This window comes from Dendrobates tinctorius, unplaced genomic scaffold, assembly GCF_039654945.1.
Source record: "Dendrobates tinctorius isolate UK_male_01 unplaced genomic scaffold, ASM3965494v1 ptg000176l, whole genome shotgun sequence".
In the NCBI taxonomy this organism is placed as follows: domain Eukaryota; kingdom Metazoa; phylum Chordata; class Amphibia; order Anura; family Dendrobatidae; genus Dendrobates; species Dendrobates tinctorius.
The window spans coordinates 747,020-773,945 of NW_027361843.1; the positions used below are offsets into that span (position 1 = coordinate 747,020).

The 26,926-nt window shown below is 43.0% G+C and overlaps 1 protein-coding gene across 1 annotated transcript in view; it reads right to left on the reverse strand.

Annotated features, from left to right (window-relative positions):
• MAGI2 (membrane associated guanylate kinase, WW and PDZ domain containing 2) overlaps positions 1-26,926 on the reverse strand; it is a 1,360,388-nt gene that overhangs the window by 73,921 nt on the left and 1,259,541 nt on the right. The window contains exon 21 of the mRNA XM_073551424.1: positions 4,992-5,130. Coding sequence (XP_073407525.1) covers positions 4,992-5,130 — 139 coding nt within the window. The remainder of the gene's footprint in view (positions 1-4,991; positions 5,131-26,926) is intronic.

Consider the following 26,926-nt stretch of genomic DNA (forward strand, 5'->3'; position numbering starts at 1 on the left):
GTGGCAGAGGCAGCAAAGCAACCCCAAAACATCTGGGAACCTCTGCCATGTTTGACTGTAGGGACCGTGTTCTTTTCTTTGAATGCCTCTTTTTTCTCCTGTAAACTCTATGTTGATGCCTTTGACGCCGACGGATAGTATGGGTTGACACTGATGTACCCTTGGACAGCAGGGCAGCTTGAACTTGTTTGGATGTTAGTCGAGGTTCTTTATCCAACATCCGCACAATCTTGCGTTGAAATCTCTTGTCAATTTTTCTTTTCCGCCCACATCTAGGGAGGTTAGCTACAGTGCCATGGGCTTTAAACTTCTTAATGACACTGCACACGGTAGACACAGGAACATTCAGGTCTTTGCAGATGGACTTGTAGCCTTGAGATTGCTCATGCTTCCTCACAATTTGGTTTCTCAAGTCCTCAGACAGTTCTTTGGTCTTCTTTCTTTTCTCCATGCTCAATGTGGTACAAACAAGGACACAGGACAGAGGTTGAGTCAACTTTAATCCATGTCAACTGGCTGCAAGTGTGATTTAGTTATTGCCAACACCTGTCAGGTGCCACAGGTAAGTTACAGGTGCTGTTAATTACACAAATTAGAGAAGCATCACATGATTTTTCGAACAGTGCCAATAATTTTGTCCACCCTCTTTTTTATGTTTGGTGTGGAATTCTATCCAATTTGGCTTTAGGACAATTCTTTTTGTGTTTTTTCATTTAAGACAAATTAATTGAAGATAATAATACCAAAGAATTTGTGTTTGCAATCATTTTCAGGAAGAAACTGAGTATTATCTGACAGAATTGCAGGGGTGTCAATACTTTTGGCCACAACTGTAATCTCTTTTGCTCTTTGGTTAAGTGGTAATATTTTCACTCACTATTAAGCTCTTGGCGATCCACTATTGCAATGCTCAGTTCCTGAGGACCCAATAAGGATGTGATCCATGTTTTGTGATCCATATGTTTTGTTAGGTTTTATCTGGTTGCATGACATTTAGGTCCTGAAATCATAGTTGTATAGTGCCTAGTTGTCAAAACAATCCTATCCCCACCTGACAGAGCGAGAAATTGTCTATTACAGGATAGTAGTGTACAGCTTTAGGTTATTGTCCTGTGATTGCTTCAGTGATTGAGCACTGCCTGGCAACTGATGATAGAGCTTCTGATCTTTGTATCTTTTACCTTTAATGTCTGATATTCTCTCCATACCTATCTTAAAACTGGCTATAAATGAAGAGATATCAGTTGACCAAAAATCAATCGGCTGAAAGCTATCTCTCCAGACTTCCCCACACATATGAATGCTCAGCTCGAGCTAGCATTCCAGTATTCTCTATGAGAGAGTTGCTGCCAGAACCACTTGCCAAAAAAAAAATAGACTGATTGAATTCCAACTATCCAGTGCTTAGGTCTCCTGAGATTATCTGTCAAGGGAGAGTCAGGAAGTTCCCATGCACATTCGATAGTAGGCCGATCCAGCCAAAATCAGTGGGTTCAACCAATGTTTAGCTATTGTGTATGGGGACCTTTACATTTGTAGTACACTAATAAACTTACCCAAATGAGAACTATAAATAGATACTTATCACTGCTATCACCTGTGGAAATCCTATCTAGGCCTATATTTATCTTTTCACCATCTCTTCAAGAAAAATATAGCATTACAATTTGCCCTAGTCAACAAATGACTGTATATATAGTCTACGGCTCTCCATTCTGGCAAAGAGGGGGCCACCCTCTATGATATCCAAGCACCCTCAGAATAAAAGAATGGGGCCTTCTAATCTTGACAAACTCTTTATTTTTACATCTGTCAGTTTTGACTATTGTGTATTAATACTTTACATGTTTGGGCTAAAAAGGGGGTAAAGAAAGAAAAAAAATCAGCCTCACAAAACTATAGCCTTAAAGGGAATCTATAGTCTAGAAAAAAGACGACTGAGGGGCGATCTAATAACCATGTATAAGTATATAAGGGGACAATACAAATATCTCTCCGAGGATCTGGTTATACCAAGGAAGGTGACGGTCACAAGGGGGCATTCTCTGCATCTGGAGGAGAGAAGGCTTTTCCACCAACATAGAAGAGGATTCTTTACTGTTAGGGCAGTGAGAATCTGGAATTCCTTGCCTGAGGAGGTAGTGATGGGGAACTCAGTCGAGGGGTTCAAGAGAGGCCTGGATGTCTTCCTGGAGCGTAACAATATTGTCTTACAGTTATTAGTTTCTTTAGAAGGACGTAGAGCTGGGGATTTATTCTGATGGAATATAGGCTGAACTGGATGGACAAATGTCTTTTTTCAGCCTTGCCAACTATGTTATTACATTTGAACTATCTAACCTATTATTATGGGCATATAGGTTATAGACTGCTGAAAAAAATCTCTGCACTTCATTATCATATGTATCACCTACCACAGAGTCACACCTTCCCTGTGACATTGGGGGCTCGTCCGGAGATATCATGCCTGCACATTCCATCTCCCAGCATCCTTCTTCAGTGTTCTGCCCCCTCCTATGGGCATAAGCTTCACATTCTTTCTGTGCAAGCAAGTCGCTGGTACTTGTGTAGTGCAAGGTTTCTGAGCTCGGGAGAACAGTGGGAGTAGAAGTACCAGTTATTCGCTGGCACCTGCGCAGTAGGAACATAAAGCTTATGCACACAGGAGGGCATAACACTGAATAGGAACACCAGGCGATGGGAATGTGCAGGCGCGAGATTTCCAGATGAGCACCAGAAGTCACAAGAACAGAGTGATGCTGTGGGAGGTGATAGATAGGATAATGAAGTGTGGAGGCAGAGTTATCTTCCAGGCAGCATGCTCCCCATAGCCTGGAAAAGGTCATTTACATGAAGTGATAAAAGAGGATTTCTCAATAACAAAGCATCTGATATGAGACAGACAGGTAGGACTTTTTCAGCTGTCTATAACCTGTATTGTTGTGAGTTCATTTTCCCCTTCACCATTGAGGTCTGATGAACTCCCTCTTCTGGTGAAGGAAGGTAGTGAGGCTGATTACCAAACACCTGGGCAGGATGATGATGACTGGGTGACGGGAATTACTGACTGGATATAAGGCAGCCGACGCCCTTCTGCCTTGCTGGTGATCTCTCTGAGGGATTCTAGGAGACCAGTCTGATTCCTGCTAAGTTTTCTGCTCTACTTTTTTCATTTGTGTTTTGGTTTTGTTTTGCATTGTTTTCCTTGATTTCTGCCATTCCCTGCTGGGGTGAGCTGAATTCCTTTTTGCTCTGTCTTCAGAAAATACCTGAGTACTGATATAGTCTTTTTGAAGCCTAGCGTCTTCAGGGCTTTTTTCCCTATCAGCTGTTGGCTCTTGTTTTGATAGGGTTTTGGCGGATTACAGACAGCAGCTTTTCTATCCTGTCCTATCTAGTTAGCTTGGGCCCCATCATTTGCTCAGCCTATCTTTCTATCTGTGTGTATTTTCATCTTGCTTCACCGTCATTATATGTTGGGGGCTGCCTATTGCTTTGGAGTCTGCTCTGGGGCAGTTTAGATTTCCCTTTCTGTCTTTAGGCTATGTAGTTCTCCGGCTGTGATCGAGGGGTCTAGGGCATTGTAGGAACCCCCACGACTACTGCTAGTTGTTGTTGATAGGTTCAGGGGTCTGCAATCCGATAGCTGCCAACTTCTCTGGTTTTCTGGACTTAGCTAGTATTTCTGTTTTTGCAATTACGGTGACTCATTCATAACACTGTATGCCCAAACTAATAGGTTAGATAGCTCAAATGTGGCGACAGAATCTCCCTTAAAAATTACACAAATGATTCAGCACTGCTTCCCAAAACTTAATTTGTGGCAGTTTTTTCTCAAAGATACAATTACATTATTGGACTTGAATACAAGCCATATATTTTGCAAAACTATAATATTTTGGCACTAATGAAACCTAGCAGGTTCATTTTACAAACTCTAAAATATCAGATGGACATTGATGGGTATATAAAACTTGAAAAGGGAAAAGATAGAGAAATATTATTAAAACCAAGGATGATGGACTGAATGCTTAAAGGTTTTTGCTATCAAATCTGAGCACAGCATAATGTAGAGACATAGATACTGATTTCAGCGATATGCTACTTACTGGGCAGCTTGCTGTAGTTTTGATAAAAATCACTTTCATCAGCAGAAGGCAATCACTAGAGAGCTATTAGAAATGCTGTCAGGTAGTTCTACATATTCATGAGCTGTGTATAATCCCATCTCCACCAATGATTGACAGCATATGCACAGTGTACACAAAACGCTATCAGTGATGTAGGTGGGGTTGCGCAGAGCTCAACATGCAGAGAGCTGGTAGATCTGCATCATATAAATCAGTGATTTTATAAAAAAAAAACTACGCTGTAACTGCGTGTTGTAAGTGATACATCGCTGGAATCAGAGTCTCTGTCCCTATATCCTGTTGCTGTCAGGTAGGTTAGCAAAATCCTGGTGACTGATTCCCTTTAATGAATTTTCCATTTGCCCATCCACTGAACATTACTGAAACTAAATGTTCATCCACTTGTGTCAGGTGTATAAAAACGTATATACGGTAATTTGCGGAGCTCAACAGAAATACATGATGCATAAAATACTGTACATTTTCATATTATCTAACATGGCTAATTTTGATTTGCATTCACTGCATGAACTTTACTGCCATTACTATAAGTACTACTTCTACTACTTCTTCTTGTTATAACTGTTAAGAAAGTTTGAACAAAGTGTAATTGTGATATCCTCTGGACCGTGGTACAAATGACAGAGCACTCTAACTCCCATTTCACTCAGATGCCAACATTCAGTGAAGGGTGTTTTACTACATGAACAATGCGCACTTGAGAGGCTTTCATCTGCTATTCTAATAAATTATGTAAAATCTGTGCAGAAAATGAATTTTCAGAAAAAGTAAAAAAAAAAACATGTTTCTTTCCCTGAACAGTTTAGCTGCAAATAGAATATTAAGAAAGTGAAAACCCACCGTACTCCGGGACCTGCCCTGTTCCACGCTTTAGTAACAGCTTCACTCTCCTTCCTCCTGATTTGATGAGTTCTATTGCTCTTGCGTGTGTCATGTCTCTTGTGCTTTCCCCATTAATTTCAATAATTTGATCGCCAACCTGCCAGGTAAAAAAAGATGACATAGGAGTTTAATAAAATGTGCCTTTTCAAAAGATATCATTTTTGTTAGCATTTCGGAAAAACATCTGAGAAACATCAAGGCAAATTTGCTGTGATGTTTCACCACCAGATATCTAGTAAACTATGTAATTGTCAGACATTAAGTGTAGCCTTAAAGTGAACCTGTCAGCAGGAGTTTGCTCAGTAAACTACAGACACTGTCAGGTTGGCACTGTTATACAGAGAAAAATGATACTTGGGGTGATGAAATCCATCTTGTGGTTGTTGTTTAATCTTTAATTGTAGTTTTCAGTTAATGATATGTTTGTACTTCGGGGCAGCCTGTGGGGGGGTCTTTATGTGGTGCCCTGCTTAAATATTCTTCTGTAAGGGCTTCTGACAAGTCACTGATCCTTAAGTGACCTGCTCCCTATTTTACATACTTCATATACTATTGTAGGGTTACGAAAAAAAAAAAAAAATTCATCAAAATGGTGCCGGAGGCACCTGTGCTGTGGCATGATACATGCCTATATGTGTTTTATTTCTATAATATCATGGGGAAGAAAACTAAAAAATGTATCTTATGAAAATGGCACCGGTGTTGCCGCTTGCACAGTAGCATCAATCGCGTTCCGATAGAGGTCACTGCGCAATCACTGCTGCCGGGGCCATTTTGCTAGCGAAAGAAAAAATAGCTTAGTTACTCACCGATAATGGTGTTTCTCGGAACCCATGACAGCACCACGGAGAGAGGGGGTCCGCCCATCAAGGACAGGAACCTACAGACAAAAGAGCGGCACCTCTCCTCCGCCCCCAGTTGGTTACAGAGCATCAGAGGGTCTCCCGGTTAGTTAATAACAAAAGTATATACATAACATTATAATTTGTATACTTATAGAGAAACCTCGTGTCTAAGAACACACTCTACACACATTAAATCGTGCTCACCGCACACGTGAAAAAAGGGGGGGAATTAAGCGGGTGCTGTCATGGGTTCCGAGAAACACCGTTATCGGTGAGTAACTAAGCTATTCTCCCTCACCCATGACAGCACCACGGAGAGAATTTCAGAGATTGGTAGCTTAGGGAGGGACCACCGCCTGAAGGACCCTTCTCCCGAAGGTCAGGTCAGACGCAGAGGCTAGATCTAGGCGATAGTGTTTGAAAAAGGTAGAAGGTGTTGACCAGGTGGCCGCCTTACAGATCTGTTCTATTGATACCTCTGATCTTTCTGCCCATGAGGTCGCCATTGCTCTTGTAGAGTGGGCTTTTAGACCCTCCGGGATGGTATTCCCGCTGCATGAGTATGCCAGGGCAATCGCGTCTCTTATCCATCTTGCCAGGGTACTTTTGGACGCCCCGAGCCCCTTACGAGGTCCCTGGAAACACACAAAGAGAGATCCTTCCTTCCTACATCCCTTGGTGGCCTCTAGGTAGTGCACTAAGCACCTCTTCACATCTAATGTGTGAAATTTCTCCTCTCCTCTATTCGTAGGGTTTGGGCAGAAGGAAGGAAGGACTACCTCCTGTGATCTATGGAAGTGTGTTGCTACCTTGGGCAAATATGCAGGGTCAGGTTTCAATATAATTCTATCCTCCATAATTTTAATGAATGGGGGTAATGCCGATAAGGCTTGAATGTCACTTACTCTGCGGGCCGATGTTAGGGCCACTAGCAGTATCGTTTTTAATGATAGGGTCTTTAGTGGAGCTGACTGAATAGGCTCGAATGGGGGTCCTGTTAGGGCTGACAACACTAAGTTCAGATCCCATGATGGTACTTTCTGGGTAGCTATTGGTCTAGACCTGGCTGCGGCCCTCATAAACCGTGACACCCAAGGGTCGCTCGCCACCTCCTGATTATAGAGGGCGCCCAGGGCCGCTACCTGTACCCTCAGTGTGTTAGTCGCTAGTCCCTGTTCTAACCCCCTTTGGAGGAATTCCAGGATTTTATCCATTTGTATTCCATCCTGAACCTTTGCCCCCGAACTGGATAGGAATTTTCTCCAGGTTCTACCATAGGCTTTGATTGTAACTGGTTTTCTACTTTTTTGTAACGTGGAAATTAGATTTTCTGAAAATCCTTTCTCCCTCAGCAGTGACCTTTCAAATTCCATGCTGTTAAATGGAGGTTCACTGCTTGGGGGTGTAGCACAGGGCCCTGCGATAGAAGGTCGGGGAGATCTGGTAGAACCCAGGGGTCGGTTACTGACATTATTCTGAGCCATGAAAACCATGTTCTTTTTGGCCAGAAAGGGGCTATAAGTATTACCCGAGCCCCCTCTTCCCTGACTTTCCTTATCACCGCCGGAAGGAGAATGGTCGGTGGGAAGGCATACAGTAGACCCCGTGTCCATGGGAGCATAAATGCGTCCAGGGTGTGAGGATTCCCTTTGGGATTTAGAGAACAGAATGTTTCCACTTTTTTGTTTTTGTGGTCTGCAAATAAGTCTATGTCTGGGGTTCCCCACATTTCCACAATCTTCTGAAAAACGGACTGATTTAGAGCCCACTCCCCCTGATGTAGTTGGGTACGGCTCAGAAAGTCTGCCGTTTGGTTCTCTACTCCCCGTATATGTAGCGCCGATAGGGACAGTAAGTTTTTCTCTGCTAACCCGAATATCTCGAAGGATGCCTCCATTAGCGTTCTGGACCTGGTTCCCCCCTGGTGGTTTATATAGGCCACTGTTACTCGGTTGTCCGAGAATATCCGGACATGATGGCCTTTTAATGCTGGCAAAAAGTGACTCAAGGCATAATTTACTGCTAGCAGTTCTTTTTGATTCGAGGAGGCTTTTAGTTCTTGACTTCGCCATCCCCATTGAGCCACGCTGATGCCCATGTGTGCTCCCCATCCCACAGGACTGGCGTCGGTGGTAATTACATGTGTGATTTTGGCCTCCCAGGGGATCCCTTTGGACAAGTTGTTTTTGTCCTCCCACCAGGCTAGGGAAAGAATAGTTTTTGAACCTAGCGTAATATGATGTTCCAAGTGGTCTCCTAAGGTCCGCTGGTTGGTTAGGATATCCCATTGCAGATCCCTCATATGTATTTGTGCCCACTGGACCGCCGGCAAGCATGCAGAGAGGGACCCTAACAGGGACATTGCTCGTCTTAGTGTCATAGAGGGGTTTTGCCTCGCTTTTTGTACCATATGAATAATTCTGTCCCTTTTGTGATCTGGCAAGTAACACACTTGGATGTTTGAATCCAGTGTCAGGCCTAGGAACTCCTGGACTCTCTTTGGTTCCAGCCTTGACTTTTTCAGGTTCAGAAGCCACCCGAGGTTTTTTAGAGTGCTCATCACTCGGTCCCTCTGTTCTGTGCATTTCTGGCCTGAGTTGCTCGCTATTAAAAAGTCGTCCAAATAAGGCACTATCAGAACATCCTGTTCTCTTATGTGAGCCATCATCTCTGCCACCAATTTCGTAAAGACCCGTGGAGCCACTGAGATCCCAAATGGCAGGGCCTTGTATTGGAATTCTCTTATTTCTCCTGCTATCGAGACTGCTAGCCTGAGGTATTGCCTGGATTCTTTGTGAATGAGGACATGGTAGTAGGCATCGCTGAGGTCTAGGACCACCATAAAGCATTGCGGAAAGAGAATTTTGATGGTCGATTTGATCGATTCCATCTTGAATTTTTCGTTCTTGATATAGCAATTCAGTCTTTTTAAATTTATGATGGTGCGGAAGGTGCCGTCTGGTTTGGTTACCAGGAAGAGAGGCGAGTAGAACCCTCTGCCTCTCTCCTGTGGGGGAACCTCCTGTAGGACTTTTTTGTCCAACATTCTCAGAACCTCCTTTTCGAGGGCGTCCTGTTCGTTTTTTGACGACCTTATCGGGGTAATTATGTATTTTTGCGGCGGGAGAGAATAAAAGTTTATCCTTAATCCTGATCTTACAAGGTTTATCAGCCAGGGATTGTTGGATATTTTCTCCCAGGCTGGGAGGAAAAAACTTAGTCTCCCTCCCACCCTGGGCCCACAGTCACTTGGCGGGTTTTTTATCCCGGGACGAGTTACCGAAGATGAACCCCCTGTCCCTTCTTCTGTCTTCCCATTTTTGGTCTCTCGGGGGTCTCCTCTGGAAGAACTTTTTGTTCCGAAAGGACCGTTTAAAGCCTGTGGCGGTCACTGGTCCTAGGTTTGGGAAGCCTTTCTTTTTGTCGCCTGCCTTTTCGAGGATGTCATCCAAGGTTTCCCCGAAGAGGAATTTTCCTTCACAGGGAATGGCGCATAATTTTATTTTTGTCTGGAGATCCCCAGGCCAACATTTTAACCATAAGGCTCATTTAGCTGCATTCGATAAGGCTGCTGTTTTAGATGACAATCTTACCGAATCAGCCGAAGAGTCGGCCAGGTAGGCTGCCGCCCCTCTTATCATTGGCATGGATTCCAGGATTTTATCTCTGGGAACCCCTTCCCTTATCTGTCTCTCCAATTGGTCTATCCATACCATAAGAGCTCTGGAGGTACAGGTTGCCGCTACCGCCGGCCTGATGTTTCCCCCTGCTGATTCCCAGGTGCCCTTAAGTAGGGTATCCGCTTTTTTATCTAACGGGTCTTTCAGGGTACCCATATCTTCAAAGGGGAGTGCAAACCTTCTTGAAGCTTTGGCTATCGCCACGTCTAGTTTGGGGGCTTTATCCCATGATGTGGATGCTTCCTCCTCAAATGGGTATTTCCTTTTGATGGAAGGAACCGTCGAGCTTTTCCTATCCGGTTTTTCCCATTCTTTATCTATGAGGCCTTGGACGTTCTTATTTAACGGAAATACCCTCCGTTTCTTTTGACTCAGTCCCCCGAACATAATGTCCTGGACTGATCTATCAGTCCGGGGGTCTTCCACCCCCATAGTGGATCTTACCGCCTTTACTAAGGCATCCACTTCGTCCAGGGGGAAACAATGACGACCTTCCGTCTCCTCATCGGAGGATGACGAGTCAGTATTTACAGTATGGGAGGTGACTTCCCCTGACGATAAGCTGTCTGATTGGGACTCTATCACCACGTCCCCCTTCCTTCCCTTCCTTTCCCGTTTTGTGGATGAAAGGGCATTCTGAATTTCTGCGCGGATTACCGCCCTTAGGTCTGCGGCATGATCCGGGGTTTCACCGCCGAGGACCTCCTGTATACAGGAGTCACACAATTTTTTCTCCCAGGGCGTTGGTAATGGTTTCCCACAGGTGGGGCATTCCCTGTTCTTGGTCTTTTCTTTCTTCTTTCCCTGATAAGGGAAAGAAGTCTATTACAATGGGGAACATTCACGAAGATCCACTTACCCCTCATGCGCGGTTGCAGGTACCAGTTCTGGAAGTGGATCCAAATCCCTCACTGGGCGATCCACGGCAGGTGACTTGCTCCTTGCAGTAGACTGCTGCGTGGAGTGGCTGCTGGACCTGCTCCCCCGTCCGTCTTTATCCTTTTGGCGGCGCTGGTGATGCTGCCTTTGTTGCTGCTGCTGCTGCTTAGGCTGCTGTAGCTCCTCATGCCGGTCGCTATCCATCGCGCCTGAACGCTTCCAGCCCTGAGGCTGCTTTAGCGTTCCCAATTTGAATAAGCCGCCCTGGCGTCACCTGTCTTCCCGGCCTGCACCGCTGCTTCCCCCGGGGAGTGCGCACTGCGCATGTGCCGACCGCGGGGACCCGGAAGTTCCTCATTCTACTTCCGGGGCAGCGCCATCTTGGTACACCTCTGTACCGGCGCTGCCCCTATACCGGCGTCCCCCGGCCCCTACTCCTCCCGGAGCGGCGGCCCGGTCCTCCCCGCCCGCTCACCCTGGACAGCCCCTCAGCTGCAGCGGTGGCGGCTTTGGCAACCGACCCCGCCGCGACAGGGGCCTTCCCGCTGTCTGACCGTGGACGGGACGGTCCCGGATCTTCACCTTCCGGTAAGCGCTGCGCTCCTGCTGCCGTGGTTCACCCGTCAAGGACAGGAACCCAAACTGGGGGCGGAGGAGAGGTGCCGCTCTTTTGTCTGTAGGTTCCTGTCCTTGATGGGCGGACCCCCTCTCTCCGTGGTGCTGTCATGGGTGAGGGAGAAAATTTGCTTCCATCAAAATCACCAATAGATGCTACTGCACAGGCATCATTTTGATGGAGCCAAATTTTTTGTCTCTAGCAAAATGGTGCCTGTGGTGCCATGCTACTGCACAGGCGCCGCCGGCACCATTGTGATGAAGATATATATATATATTTTTACCCCACGATAGTATAGGAATAAAGCATAAATATATATAGGCATATTAGGCATGCATCACGCTAGAGCGCAGGCGCCATTTTGATGAAGTTGAATTTTTTTCAACCCCTCAATAGTATATTCATTATGTAAACTAGGAGGCAGGTCAGTGAAGGATCAGTGACCTGTCAGAAACCATACTGATAAATATCTAATCAGATCACCACATGAAGACCCCCCACAGGGTGCCCCGAAGCACAGGCATATCATTAACTGAAAACTGCAAATACAGATTAAACAACAACCACAAGACGGATTTCATCACTCAGGTATCATTGTAATCAGTATAACGGCGCTGACCTGACACTATGTGTAGGTTTTACTGTGCACAATCCTGCTGACACGTTTGCTTTAAATAAGGAAAAAAACTCAGTTCTAGCTATCAATTGTCAGAATCAATGTGAGACAGCAGTTACTGGCTACGCTTTTCATCTTCTCCATATGATACAGAGAGAAGACTGATCTTCATGCCAAGCCAATTGACTCATCTGCTGCCGTATGTTTGATCTGTAATTTTTCGTTCAGTCTGGAATGGTTCTCTTTCTTCTGTACATTAGGAAGTATATACAACAACAATACCTGTGATAATTTCTATGCAAGTAGTGAAAGTATTGACCCCAAAGCCACCCTAAGGCCAGAATTACATAAGTCTTGGATTACTGAATAAAATTAATATTGGCAAATGTCTGCCTGCTACAGAGTATTATGATTTCTTGAATAGAACATTGTAAATTAACATTTTAATTTCAATGGCTGCTATTAATAATGATAATCTTAATCTGTGCAGTTATAAAAGCAGAAATATTAAATTTATGTAGAACATACAATGGCAGAGAAAAATAAATTTTAGAACTCGGAATTAGTTTTACTATTAGTCATTTAGGTGTTTGCGGGAGAAAATATAGGAATGTGTGAGATTAAAGTTGTGTTATCCAGTTTGGAAGAATACATTTTCAAGTACTCTGTTAGGGAACTCTGAGGCATTAGAGTAGGTATAATTTTTAGCAAGAGGATCCAGCTGAATGGATATAAAGCCTTCAACTTTATTAGAAAAATTTCAAAAGCATCATTACATCCAAAAAAGGCCATTAGAAGAAACCCCAATATATTTCCGATGCACGCAGCAACTTTATTCATGGACATGAGAACCAGAAACGCATTGTGCTTCTGCTAATGGACGGCATTTGGATGTATTGATGCTTTTATAACTTTTCTAATAATGTACAAGATTTTATATCTGTTGAGCTGGATCCCCTTTCTGAATATGTGGGCCTTTTTTGTCCCTAGTAGAAACATTGCTACAAGTTCAAGAAAGAAGTAGGCTGTTGCTGTGAGCTGGCTTTTCCATTTCATGTTCACATTAAAGTGATTCTTATCTGCTGACTGGAAGGGAGGGAGGTTACAAATAGAGATGGGTAAACTTGAACAATAACAAGTTTGGCGTCCGTACCGAACATCAACTGTTCGGGCATGGACATCAAACATGGACTTGACCAGGAAGACTGTGTTAGTGCATGGGTTTGACTTGGGTCCCCTGAACATCGGGTGTTTGTGACAGCGCGGAAAACAATGCTTCTGATCGGCGGTAAAATAATTTTAACTGTTCGGCGGAACTAGCCAAACCTGAACATCCAGGGGTCAGCCAATCTCTACTTACAAAGATCATTTTTCTCATTGGAGGCCCTGCCCTATCCTTGCTTTACATAGATGAACCATTCATAAGACTAAGGACTGTGTAATGCTTAATTTACTCTGTCCAAAGCCAAAAAATGTATTGGTATATTGTCACTTGGAAAAACATGCCTCAATCCTATTTGACATCCTGGACGAATATTTGCAAAGTTTAAAATTACATTTGTGAACTTTTGGCCTAGGCTTTGGATATCTTTCTAGGAGCCTTATTCCCCCCCTCACTCTTCATCATCTTTTCGTTTTATTCCTTTTATATCTTTTTTTGGTCTTTGTCTTTTTCAGTTAGACACAATATCAGAAGGCATTTTTCTTAATCACACTGTTTGATTTTTGCCACGCTTAAGTACCAAATATATGTGACTTTGTCTCTACTGCGGCTTGTATATTCCTATCCAAATTTGTTGCAATTTTTTATAAAACATAAAAGTAGAAATGAGAATTAAGTGTTATACACAATACTAAAGGGGGATAAGATATGTTTTGATTCATGACTTTACAGCATATGCTTACAGATTTTACTCCTTATTTAACCAGGTAACATTTCTTGTGGATTTGGCTTAGATTTGGATTTGCACTTCATGACTCCATTGACTACACGCTGGCACTAGAACACTGCTGAAGCTACATCGGTCTCATAAGTACATTTCAGTTCCAGTGTGGAGTCTTTAGACGTACAGTGAAATAAGAAGAACTGACAATTTGATGTAAGTGTATTGAAACAGTATAATACGATTATTTCTCGTTTCTCTCTTGCAACTGAACTATGACAGATATTCAAATCTTATTTGTTTAGCTGTGTTTTCATGCAAGAGTATTGCTGCCATTATTCACAAATGTGGCACAGATGCAATTTCTAATATGATGGGAAGTTAATGATGTGACATGTAAGCCTCCAGATATATTATTCCTATTTCATCCTCTTTTCTTCAAGTAGATTCCCTTCTAATAGTTTATCGAACCTAAAAATTCTCTCAATTTAACCAATTTCTTCCTAGATGTTCTAGTATTCTGTGAGAAAATGAAAAATAAAAACTGTTCATATTATCTATTGGCAAGATAACCAAGGTAAAAGGAAATTATACTATAGTACAGCACCTGATTCTCTGTAAAGGAAAGAAGATTGGAAAATGACCATCTTCTACCCCATCGGTAGGAGATTTAGATGAATTTAGGCCTCATGTCACCTATCCAGCTCTCATTTATATATAGTGCCTAAAGATTTACATTGTGCCCATTTCTTTTAAAATACATAAAGGATGTGACATTCCCACTCATTGACAATTTAAATTTCCTGGTGCTGTTGAGTAATTATAATAAGAATGCATTCCTTTGGGTGATTCATGCCCAACCAGTAGCCCCACATGTTGTGACAATCGCTCACCTTTTCTCACAGACTACATTGTCACTTAAGGTACTGTCACACTTAGCGATGTACCAGTGATCCCGACCAGCGATATGACGCGGTCAGGATCGCTGGTACATCGCTAAGTGGTCGCTAGTGAGCTGCCACACAGGCAGATCTCACCAGCGACATTGCTGGGGACGGGGGTCGCTACTTACCTGTCACACTAGGCGATCCTGACGTCCTCCCGCCTGCCTCCACGCGTCGCTCGTCTCTCCACAGGAAGCTGACGACGAGAAACAGTCCTGGACGTTCTCACGCGATCAGCGTTAACCAGCGAGGGAGTGGGTCGTAGGTAAGTATCAGACACAGCGATATCACTAGCAATATCGCTATAACGTCACAAGTTATAGCGATATTGCTAGCGATATCGCTTAGTGTGACAGGACCTTTAGGGTTGGTTTCCACTAGCCAATCGTGGCCATTAAACGACCACCAATGGGCTACAAATTTGCCAATCAGCAATTGTTTGTTAGCCTGCTTAGGCAAGCCAACTGGACTTCCCAAGCATACATAACAGTTTATTATACAGTAGATCATTCTGTGCGCGTAGGCAGTTATTGTTCTCAGTTTACACTGGATGATTACACTGGTCAACAGCATTTTTGGTGCCAAAGATATTTCATCGAATTTAGGGTATTTTTGGGGTGCTGATTCTGAATATGTCATCAGTTTTGCCAGATTGGCTCAAGTTTTTGAGATTTTTGGTATCTTATTTATAGCACTTGTTGGTAAATGCGACGCATCATCTCATTAATTTCTTTGGATTAGTACTTGAACTGAGCAGTTCTCAATATAGTTTTGTGTTAATTAGTGTTCTAAAAGTTTGTTCATAGCTTGATTTTTGCACTAACTTTATGTTGTTGTCTGTTTTCCAGTGAAAAGCATGAACTCATCAAGAAGAAGTTGTCTTAACGATCCAGACTCATTCTGTTACATTTGTGGTGAATACACACTGCCAAAACATAGAAGAAACATAACAGACTTCGTAAAAAAAGTGTATTTTGCCTATTTTGGGGTTATGCTTGGGGACCAAGACAAGTTTTGGGCACCACACATAGTGTGCAAAGCATGTATCGAATTATTACGAAAATGGAGCAAAGGACAAAGAAAAAGCTTCAAATTTGGTGTTCCAATGGTGTGGAGAGAGCCAAAAAATCATCATGATGACTGTTATTTATGGTAAACACAGGTACAGGCACATCTTCACAATGAGGGACAGGCCTTCTTGCAGATTCCATGTTACTCCCATTTTCGTTTCTTATGCTTATTGAATCCTTGCACTTGCACTGCACAGAAATAACAGTCATCATGATGATTTTTTGGCTCTCTCCACACCATTGGAACACCAAATTTGAAGCTTTTTCTTTGTCCTTTGCTCCATTTTCGTAATAATTCGATACATGCTTTGCACACTATGTGTGGTGCCCAAAACTTGTCTTGGTCCCCAAGCATAACCCCAAAATAGGCAAAATACACTTTTTTTACGAAGTCTGTTATGTTTCTTCTATGTTTTGGCAGTGTATATTCACCACAAATGTAACAGAATGAGTCTGGATCGTTAAGACAACTTCTTCATGATGAGTTCATGCTTTTCACTGGAAAACAGACAACAACATAAAGTTAGTGCAAAAATCAAGCTATGAACAAACTTTTAGAACACTAATTAACACAAAACTATATTGAGAACTGCTCAGTTCAAGTACTAATCCAAAGAAATTAATGAGATGATGCGTCGCATTTACCAACAAGTGCTATAAATAAGATACCAAAAATCTCAAAAACTTGAGCCAATCTGGCAAAACTGATGACATATTCAGAATCAGCACCCCAAAAATACCCCAAATTCATTAAAATATTTTGGACACCAGAAAAAAAAATTTTTTTCGTTGACCTGTGTTATCAGACAATGAAGGTTCATAGGATCGCTTATTCATGATAATAGGCCAGAGTAGATGCATCTGAAAAGTGATTAAAATTTACTTTATATAAAAGCTTCCTTAGCTAAAGAGTAACAAAACTTGTTTTTTTTAGAATTTTGTCCAAGACAGAAAATTATGAAAGTTAGCAAATCACTTCACTGGCAGATTTGTCTTAATTTAAATTGCATTTTCAGTTAGGTCCAGAAATATTTGGACAGTGACAAAGGTTTTGGCATTTTACCTGTTTACCAAAATATATTCAAGATACATTTATAAAATCAATATGGGCTTAAAATGCAGAATTAGCATATTTAATTTGAAGTTATTCACATCCTATCTGGAGTAGGGGTTTAGGAATTACAACTCAAATATATAGCTGCCTTTTTATAATGAGACCAAAAGTAATTGGAAAATGATCTCAAAAGCTCTTTAATGAGCTGCACGGGCTATTAATTCTTTAATCCATCTTCAATTAAGTAAAAGGTCTGGAGCTTATTAAAGGTGTGGCATTTGCATTTGGAAGTTATTGCTGAGAACCCTCAACATGTGGTCAAAGGAGGGAAACAGACCATTATTAGGCTGAAAAAAAGAAAACATTTATGAGAGAGATAGCAGAAATGTTAAGATTGGCCAATACAATGGTTTGGTACATTCTGCAAAAAAGAGAGCACTGGTGAGCCTTGGAAAGTCAGCAAGGCCTGGATGTCCACAGAAGACAACAGTGGTGGATGATTTCACTATTTTTTCCATGGAAAAGAAAAAAACTCTTTAAAATATCCAAACAAGTGAAGAAAAGACTTCATGAGAGTAAATACAGAGGGCTCACCACAATGTGCAAACCATTAATCAGCCTTATAAAATAGAAATGCCAGATTAGACTTTAACAAACAAAATCTAAAGAAGCCAGCCCAGTTCTGGAACAGCACTATTTAGAGAGATCAAACTAAAGCCCCCATTACACACAACGATGTCCCAGCGATCCCACCAACGATCCGACATGGATGGGGTCGCTGGAACATCGTTAGGCTGATCGCTGGTGTCACATAGACAGCTCCTCCAGTGATCAGGACCAGCGAGCAAGCTGGTTTCTAATGTAAACATCGGGTATCCAGGAGCCGCAGCTCTTGGATACCCGATGTTTACCTTGGAAAACGGCGTACACGCTGGTTTCCAAGGTAAACATCGGGTATCTAAGAGCCGCGCGGCTCCTGGAAACCTGCTGTTTACCTTGGAAACAAGCGCGCCGGTTTCCAAGGTACAGCGGGTATCCAGGAGCTGCGGCTCCTAGATACCCAATGTTTACATTATAAACCAGCGTCCAGCATCGCTGATCGCTGGTCTCTCGCTGCCACACTCAGCGATGCGTGCTGGCCAGCGGGAGACCAGCGATCAAAAAATGGCCCAGGCCGATCCAGTACGATCAGCGATCGGCAGGGGGGCCGGTCACTGATTCCCGTGACACACAGCGATCTCGCTGGTGAGATCACTGTGGCATCACAAAATCAGCAATCTCGCTATCGAGATCGCTGTGTGTGACGGGCCTTAAGATCAACCTGCACCAGAATGATTGGAAGAAAAAAGTATAGAGATGGCTTGGAACGACTCATTATCTCAAGCACACTACATCATGGTGGAGGCACTGTGATGACATGGGCATACAATGCTTTCAATGGCTCTGGGTCACTGGTGTTTATTGATTATGTGACTGAAGACAGGAGCAGACAGTTGAATTCTGAAGTGTACAGGGCAATACTTTCTGCTTAGATTCAACCAAATGCAGCAAGGTTGACTGAACAATGACCTAAAACAAACTGCGAAAGCAACCCAGTAATTTAAAGCAAAGTGGAATATTCTGCAAAGGCCAAGTTAATCACCAGTTCTCAAAGCCGATTTGGCGTGTATTTCACATGTTTAGAAAAAAAAATGATGGCAGAAAGACCAAACAAGCAACAATGTAATCTTCTACGCGCATGTGTGTTTGAAATTTCTTGAGAACCTCAAGTAATAAAAGGACTGAAATAAGCAATGACAATCTCTGTACTGCATTATAAACAAGAAGCTACAATTTTACTTTATTACCCAACAGTAAAGAATCTTTTTATTTATTTTACTCATTTATATAGCACCACGGTGCTTTACAGACATGGCCATAGCTGTCCCAATAGGGGCTCACAATCTGCATTCCTATCAGATTGTCTTTGGAGCTTTCTATTGAAATTTCTAATGTGATATCACCCAAATAGGTCTTGTAGTCACAGAATAAATCAATGTCACAAACACACAATCAGTAAGCAATGAACAAAAAATGTAAATTCAGTTTACTTGCATTGAATACTGGACAAATAACTGATTCGTAGTGAAAAACAAAGCCCAGACAAATGATTGATACATGACATGGGATTTTCTACTCTATGTATAAGATGGTACCACTAAATGATAAAAGGCTGACAGAGAGTACCATGTCTGGAGGACTGGTTGGGTTAATCTCTTTCACCGACAAGGAACACTGATGTGCGATAGAATTTTCAGTCAGACTTGGTAGTGAGTGATAGTTCAATAGTTACATGGCAGTTCTCCCCGAAGCAGTTAACAAACAACATGTCAGAGGCTGAGTGCAGATTTCTGCTGAAAAAAGTAGGCGAATACAGTTCAAGCATTAAGTGAAAGAAAGCCTACAGTTAATTTTTCACAGTTACGTTCTTTTGGAAGGGCAACTTGTACCAAGTGGAAATGGAATCAACACAGCACTGCTCTGAGCTAAAACAAAGCAAAATTTAGGGAGAGAAGAGCGTTATACACTGAAAGGACAAAATCCCCCTATGGAAATAGCACATATAAATTGTACAATAAGGGTAGTCATATTATTTATACTTGGATACAGTGTACCTAAACTAAGTACAAATATAAGACATCACATTTCTTTCGCCCAAACAAGACTGTATCATGACAAAATCCAACAGAAAAAAGTCATAAACCATAAGATGCAGTATTACATAGCTTTTTCTGAATTGTGCCATACAATACACAGTGTTCTTGGAAGGGCATAGATAATGGACATACAAAAATAAAGGTCATTGACTGATGAGCGAGTATACTCGTTACTTAGGTTTTCCTGAGCATGCTCGGGTGTCTTCTGAGTATTTTGGCATGCTCGGAGATTGCTTTCATCATCTCAGCTGCATGATTTGCTACTTGTAGACAGGCTGAATACATGTAGGAATTCCCTAACAAACAGGCATTCCACACATGTATTCAACCTGTCTACAAGTCGCAAATCATGCAGATAAGACAACAAAAACTAAATCTCCGTGCACGCCTAAATACTTGGAGGACACCCAAGCATGCTCGGAAAAACCCGAGCAATGCGTATACTCGCACATCACTAATAGTGATATCTATAGGGTTTTTTTTAATTGTCCAATTTCAGCATTAGTCCAAATACAAGGCTATTTGGGAATTAAAGAAAGGAGAGAAATATACCGTATATGGTATGTATTTTTCTGGCTTTGGCATCGCACGCTCATAAATAGAGCAGAGCTTCCAATCAGTTTAAAAATAATTATTTCTGGTGTTTAATTTCTTCCAGTTTCTTGGTTGCCTTATAGTTGCATTATGGTTAGTTGAGCTCCAAACCTTCCTTTCATTGCTTGTTATACAATTTACAAATACAGCGGCATTATGAATAATGAATAAACCTTGCTAAGTTCCAGCTCGCATCAAGCAGCATCAATCAAGTGGAATATAGTAAGGAAAAAAAGACTTTCTAAAGAGATCCCCCTTGTAAGGGGTATGCATTTGTTATCCTGTTTTCTGGCAATGTCCGCAATGTCTACTAAATGATTCATTCAAAAGGTAATGATTAATGAACAATGTAAAGTGAATGATTTAACTATGTGATTAACTTCAGAAAGAAGCGCGTGCCTCGAAGAACCATCACCTCACATTACCTGGGCAAGAAACATGATTAATTTAATGCAAATGCCCAATTAGTGAAGGACTGCAGGATTTTGCTCCTGTGAGATGGCTAACGAGCAAGAAGAGTTGGGGGGCAAAATATCTGGGAAGAATAGAATTTATGTGCTAAGATGTTATTGGTAGTGCTGAGAGATAAGAGGCATTACTCCTTTCAGTAAGTAATAGCATTATGCTAACATATTCCATCACTGAAAGAATAACCATTCTTTAAATGTATTTATCAAAAATCAAAAGTACACACAAAAATAAGAAACTCTGTAATATGTCTTTTCAGCCACATCTGTTTTTGCCTAATACTGGACTGATCATTCTCAAATGTCTTAAATTTGCAGGTAAAATCAGTCTGCAGTGAATACAGACTTTTCAATTACTAAGATAGGACATAATAGGCCAATTCTGCATTCAAAAAGTCAAACGGTGCTCCTTCCCTTCCAAGCTCTGCCATGCGCCTAAACAGTGGTTTACCCCCACATATGCAGTATCAGCCTACTCAGAACAAATTGCACAACAAATTTTGGGTCCAATTTCTCCTGTTACCCTTGGGAAAATAAAAAATTGGCGGCAAAAATATCATTTTTGTGGATAAAAATATAATTTTTTATTTTTATGGCTCTATGTTATAAACTTCTGTGAAGCACTTGGGGGTTCAAAGTGTTCGCCACACATCTAGATAAGTTTCTTGGGGGGTCTAGTTTCCAAAATCGGGTCACATGTGGGGGGTTTCCACAGTTTAGGCACATCAGGGGCTCTCCAAAGGAAACATGACACCCGCAGACGATTCATCAAAGTCTGCATTCCAAAACATCACTACTTCCCTTCCGAGCCCCAACGTGTGCCCATACAGTAGTTTTCTCCCACAAATGGGGTGTCAGTGTACTCAGGTAAAATTGGACAACAACTTTTGGGGCCCAATTTCTCCTGTTACACTTGGTAATATAAAAAAATTGGGGACTAAAAGATCATATTTGTGGAAAAAATATGATTTTTTTTATTTTCACGCACAGGCGTTATAAATGTCTGTGAAGCCCTTGGGGTTTCTAAGTTCTCACCACATATCTAGATAAGTTCCTTGGGGGATCTAGTTTCCAAAATGGGGTCACTTGTGGGGGGTTTCCACTGTTTAGGCACATCAGGGGCTCTCCAAACATGACATGGCGTCCAATCAGAATTCCAGCCAATTTTGCATTGAAAAAGTCGAGCGGCGCTCCTTCCCTTCTGAGCTCTGCCTTGCGCCGAAACAGTGGTTCCCCCCCACATATCAGGTATCAGCGTACTCAGGACAAATTGCACAATAACTTTTTCAGTCCAATTTCTCCTGTTATCCTTGGTAAAGTAAAAAAATTGGACCTGAAGTAATTTTTTTGTGAAAAAAGTTAAATGTTCATTTTTTTTAAACATTCAAAAAATTCCTGTGAAGCACCTGAAGAGTTAATAAATGTCTTGAATGTGGTTTTGAGCACCTTGAGGGGTGCAGTTTTTAATATGGTGTCACTTTTGGGTATTTTCTATCATATAGACCCCTCAAAGTGACTTCAAATGTGATGTGGTCCCTAAAAATAAAATGGTGTAAAAATGAGAAATCACTGGTCAACTTTTAACCCTTATAACTTCCTAACGAAAAAAAAATTTGGTTCCCAAATTGTGCTGATGTAAAGTAAACATGTGGAAAATGTTGTTTATTAAGTTTTTTGTGTGCCATATCTCTGTGATTTAAGGGCATAAAAATTCAAAGTTGGAAAATTTTCACCAAATTTCCGTTTTTTTCCACAAATAAACGCAAGTTATATGAATGAAATTTTACCACTAACATGAAGTACAATATGTCATGAGAAAACAATGTCAGAATCACCGGGATCCATGGAAGCATTTCAGAGTTATTGCCTCATAAAGGGACAGTGGTCAGAATTGTAAAAATTGGCCCGGCATTAACATGCAAACCACCCTTGTGAGTAAAGGGGTTAATGTTCTATTGTTCTGGTTTTACAATAGTGTTTGTCTTTAGGCTAAGGCTGTATTATCCTGTAATGATATTCCGCTTATTTGAGGCATTTTGTATTGATGTTAAGGCCTTGTCACAAACAGCAATCTCGCCAGCGAGATCGCTGTGTGTGACGGGGATCAGGGACCGGCCCCCCTGACGGCTATCGCTGATCGTGCAGCATCAGCCAGGGCCGTTTTTTGATCGCTGGTCTCCCGCTGGCCAGCGTGCATCGCTGCGTGTGGCAGCGAGAGACCAGCTATCAGCGACGCTGGTTTCTAATGTAAACATTGGGTATTCAGGAGCCGCGGCTCCTGGATACCCGCTGTTTACCTTGGAAACCGGCGTACATGCTGGTTTCCAAGGTAAACAGCGGGTATCCAGGAGTCGCGTGGCTCTTAGATACCCGCTGTTTACCTTGGAAACCAGCGTGTATGCCGGTTTCCAAGGTAAACAGCAGGTATCCAGGAGCCACGGCTCCTGGATACCCGACGTTTATATTAGAAACCAGCGTCCAGCGTCGCTGGTCCTGATCGCTGGGGCTGTCTAACGATGTCCCAGCGATCCCATCATGTCGGATAGTTGGTGGGATCGCTGGGACATTGTTATTTGTAATGGGGGGCTTTACTCTGCTTTATTCCAATGATGTCCCAACAAGTTCTCTTCATTTATATTGTGAGAAGGTCATGACAATGTAATATACTAGGCTATGCTGTATTGTGTTTATCGTTACTAATAAGCAATCTTTTATGATCTTAATGTTGGTTTCCTGGGTTCAAATACCACCAAGGACAAACCCTGCAAGGAGTTTGTTTGTTCTCCATGTTTGCCTGAGTTTCCTCTTGAAACTCCATTTTTTTCCCCTTACACTCCATTGACATACTGATAGGGAATTTATATTGTGAGCCTCAATGATGACTGTAAAACTTGGTGGAATATAATGACACTATAAAAGTAAGTAAAAGAAAAAATTTTACAATTGTGTTTGCTTGGATCCCGCCACAAAGTTTGTTTTCTGTCATGGCCTTACGGTATGTGCACACGTTGCGGATTCGGGTGCCCAGCGGATTTGGCCCTGCGGTTCCGCAGCAGTTTTCCAAGTGATGTACAGTACCAGGCTATCCTATAGAAAACAAAAACCGCTGTGCACATGCTGCGGAAAAATCTGTGCGGAAATGCAGCAGTTTATTTTTCACAGCATGTCAATTCTTTGTGCGGATTCCGCAGTGTTTATACATCTATTCCATTATAGGAATCCGCAGGTGTAAAAACGCAGGTGAAATTTGTACTAAATCCACTAGAAATCCGCTGTAAATCCGCAGGTAAAACGCAGGCATTTTGACCGCAGATTCCGCACGGAAAAATCCGCACACGAATCCGCAACGCGTGCACAAACCCTTACACTAAAATTTTTCTTTATCCCCAGGCTGAATTAGTAATAGCTTATAACTAGAGTTGAGCGAAACGCGTCGAAAAAATTCAAAAGTCGCCGACTTTTGGCAAAGTCGGGTTTCATGAAACGAAACCCGACCCTAGGATGAGGTCGGCCACGAGGTCGGCGACTTACGCGCCAAAGTCGCGTTTCAAAAGTTTGTTTTGCGCTCTTTTTCAGCCAATCAGGATCCACGGACACTGTGGGCAACGTGATGACCTAGGCACGGGTCACCACCATCTTTCAGAAGGGCATGCAAGTGATTGGCTTGCTTTGGTGGGCGTCACAGGGGGTATAAAAGGGTGTGCACGCCGACCGCCATCTTACTTCTGCCGATCTTAGTATAGGGAGAGGTTGCTGCTGATTCTGAAGGGAGAGCGTTAGGCAGGGAAGAAGACAAAAAAACTGCTTCTGCTGCTAGCGATTTGGCCTGCAAAACACACAAGTCACTGTGTATGCAGTGCAAGGGGAGGCTATATAGTGGTGTATCAGTGGTGTTGGTTGTTGGGCTGCCTTTTAAGGCTTCCTGACACGCTGGCATTGCTGTTTACCCACTGCTCCGCAAACTGCTTTTTTAAAAGCAATCCAATCTCCCTTATCCTCTAGTCACTTTTGTCACAGCTGTGCCATCGAGCGTGTCACACAGAGCTCAGATATCAGTGGGCCTCACACAATCCACAAGTGTCCAGTGTCCAAAAGTGTGCGCAGAGATTCAAAATCTCCATTATCCTCTCGTCACTTTGGTCACAGGTAGCTGTGCCATCGAGTGTGTCACATAGCGCTAAGATATCAGTGGGCCTCACACAATCCACAAGTGTCCAGTGTCCAAAAGTGTGCGCAGAGATTCAAAATCTCCATTATCCTCTCGTCACTTTGGTCACAGGCAGCTGTGCCATCGAGCGTGTCACATAGCGCTCAGATATCAGTGGGCCTCACACAATCCACAAGTGTCCAGTGTCCAAAAGTGTGCGCAGAGATTCAAAATCTCCATTATCCTCTCGTCACTTTGGTCACAGGCAGCTGTGCCATCGAGCGTGTCACATAGCGTTCAGATATCAGTGGGCCTCACACAATCCACAAGTGTCCAGTGTCCAAAAGTGTGCGCAGAGATTCAAAATCTCCATTATCCTCTCGTCACTTTTGTCACAGGCAGCTGTGCCATCGAGCCTGTCACATAGCGCTCAGATATCAGTGGGCCTCACACAATCCACAAGTGTCCAGTGTCCAAAAGTGTGCGCAGAGATTCAAAATCTCCATTATCCTCTCGTCACTTTGGTCACAGGCAGCTGTGCCATCGAGCCTGTCACATAGGGCTCAGATATCAGTGGGCCTCACACAATCCACAAGTGTCCAGTGTTCAAAAGTGTGCGCAGAGATTCAAAATCTCCATTATCCTCTCGTCACTTTGGTCACAGGCAGCTGTGCCATCGAGCGTGTCACATAGTGCTCAGATATCAGTGGGTCTCACACAATCCAAAAGTGTCCACTGTCCACAAGTGTGTGCAGAAATTCTAAATCTCCCCTGTCCTATAGACACCTTGTACCTTGTTTTACATTACTATATAGTTTGTTGGATTTTGTCTACATTTCTACCAAAAATGAGGAAGGCTGGTGGAAGAGGCCGTGGAATTGGGCGGGGGTTGGCAGCTGGTAATGATGGTGTTGGTGGTGGATCTGATGGTAGTGGCAAGAGCAAAATAGGACCGAATGCAGGAGGTGCTGACCCTGCGTCATCGTCTGGCTACATAAGGCCTCGAACGCTTAGTTTTCTAGGAGTTGGCAAACCGCTTTTAAAGGCAGAGCATCAGGAAAAAGTTTTGTCTTACATTGCTGACTCAGCCTCCAGCTCTATCGCCTCCTCTTCTTCAGTTGTAAAAAGTAAAAGCACTGAGTCGTCATTGGAGGCTCATGTTCATGAACCACACCTTTCCTTGTGTCCTTCACCCCAACCAAGATTGAAGGATGACGCAGGCCATACTACTGATTACTCCATGGAGCTGTTTTCACATACCATGCCTGGATTATCAAGTGAAATGGTGAATTACCCAGGCCAAGATGAATCTGACATGGAGTGCACTGATGCACAGCCGCTGATGGATGATTCTGCTGGTACATTCACTCAGAGCACTACATTGTCCTCGCAGTGTACAGAGCCAGATTTTGACCCTGATGAGACTCAGGTGCCCCTTCCCGCACACTATACCACCATACATGGTGACACAGAGAAAGGTGCACATGACATAGAAGAGGAGGTGATGGATGACCCAGTTGTTGACCCAGATTGGCATCCATTGGGGGAAGAGGGTGCTGCTTCCAATAGCTCAGATGAGGAGCATCCACAGCAGACATCGACATCGCAATAGCTGTTATCTGGCAGTCCCGGAGCACTCCAAAGACAGGTTCCAAACATCAAAAGAGTTGCTGGACAGCTTGTCCAGAGGGTCAAAAGATCACAGCGTGCTAGGCCGCAAAATGTCTGCCAAAGTAGGAAGAGTGCAGTGTGGCACTTTTTTGAACAAAATCCTCATGATCAGGCCAAGGTTATCTGTAAGAAGTGCGCAAAGACCTTTAGCCGAGGGAAAAATCTGAAAAATTTGAATACCAGTTGCATGCTTAGACATTTAACCAGCATGCACTTGCAAGCGTGGACACAACACCAAACCTCAAGTGCCACATGTGCAACTGATCACAACGAAGGTAGTCAGCAACGCTACATTGTTTCCCCCACTGTAAGCCCACCGGTTAGCACAGCAGCAAATGTTGAGGTGTCGTTGCAAGACCACAGCAGTCAGGGAATCCCACTGTTATATCAACGAAAGACTGATTCTAGGCCATCAGAAAGAACACCAACTCCATCACCATCATCAACCCTCTCTCAGTCCGCCCTGTCCACCGCTACTTCCACCATATGCAGCTCTCAAGTCCAGCTCACCCTCCCAGACACTATGAGTAGGTCAAGAAAGTACTCAGTCTCTCATCCGCGTACACTGGGTTTGAACGCCCACATTGCCAAACTAATCTCGTTTGAGATGATGCCCTTTCGGTTGGTGGAAAGCACAGCTTTCCGCAAACTCATGGCCTATGCAGTACCACGCTATGACCTACCCAGTCGCCACTTCTTCTCTTGCAAAGCCATCCCAGCCCTCCACCATC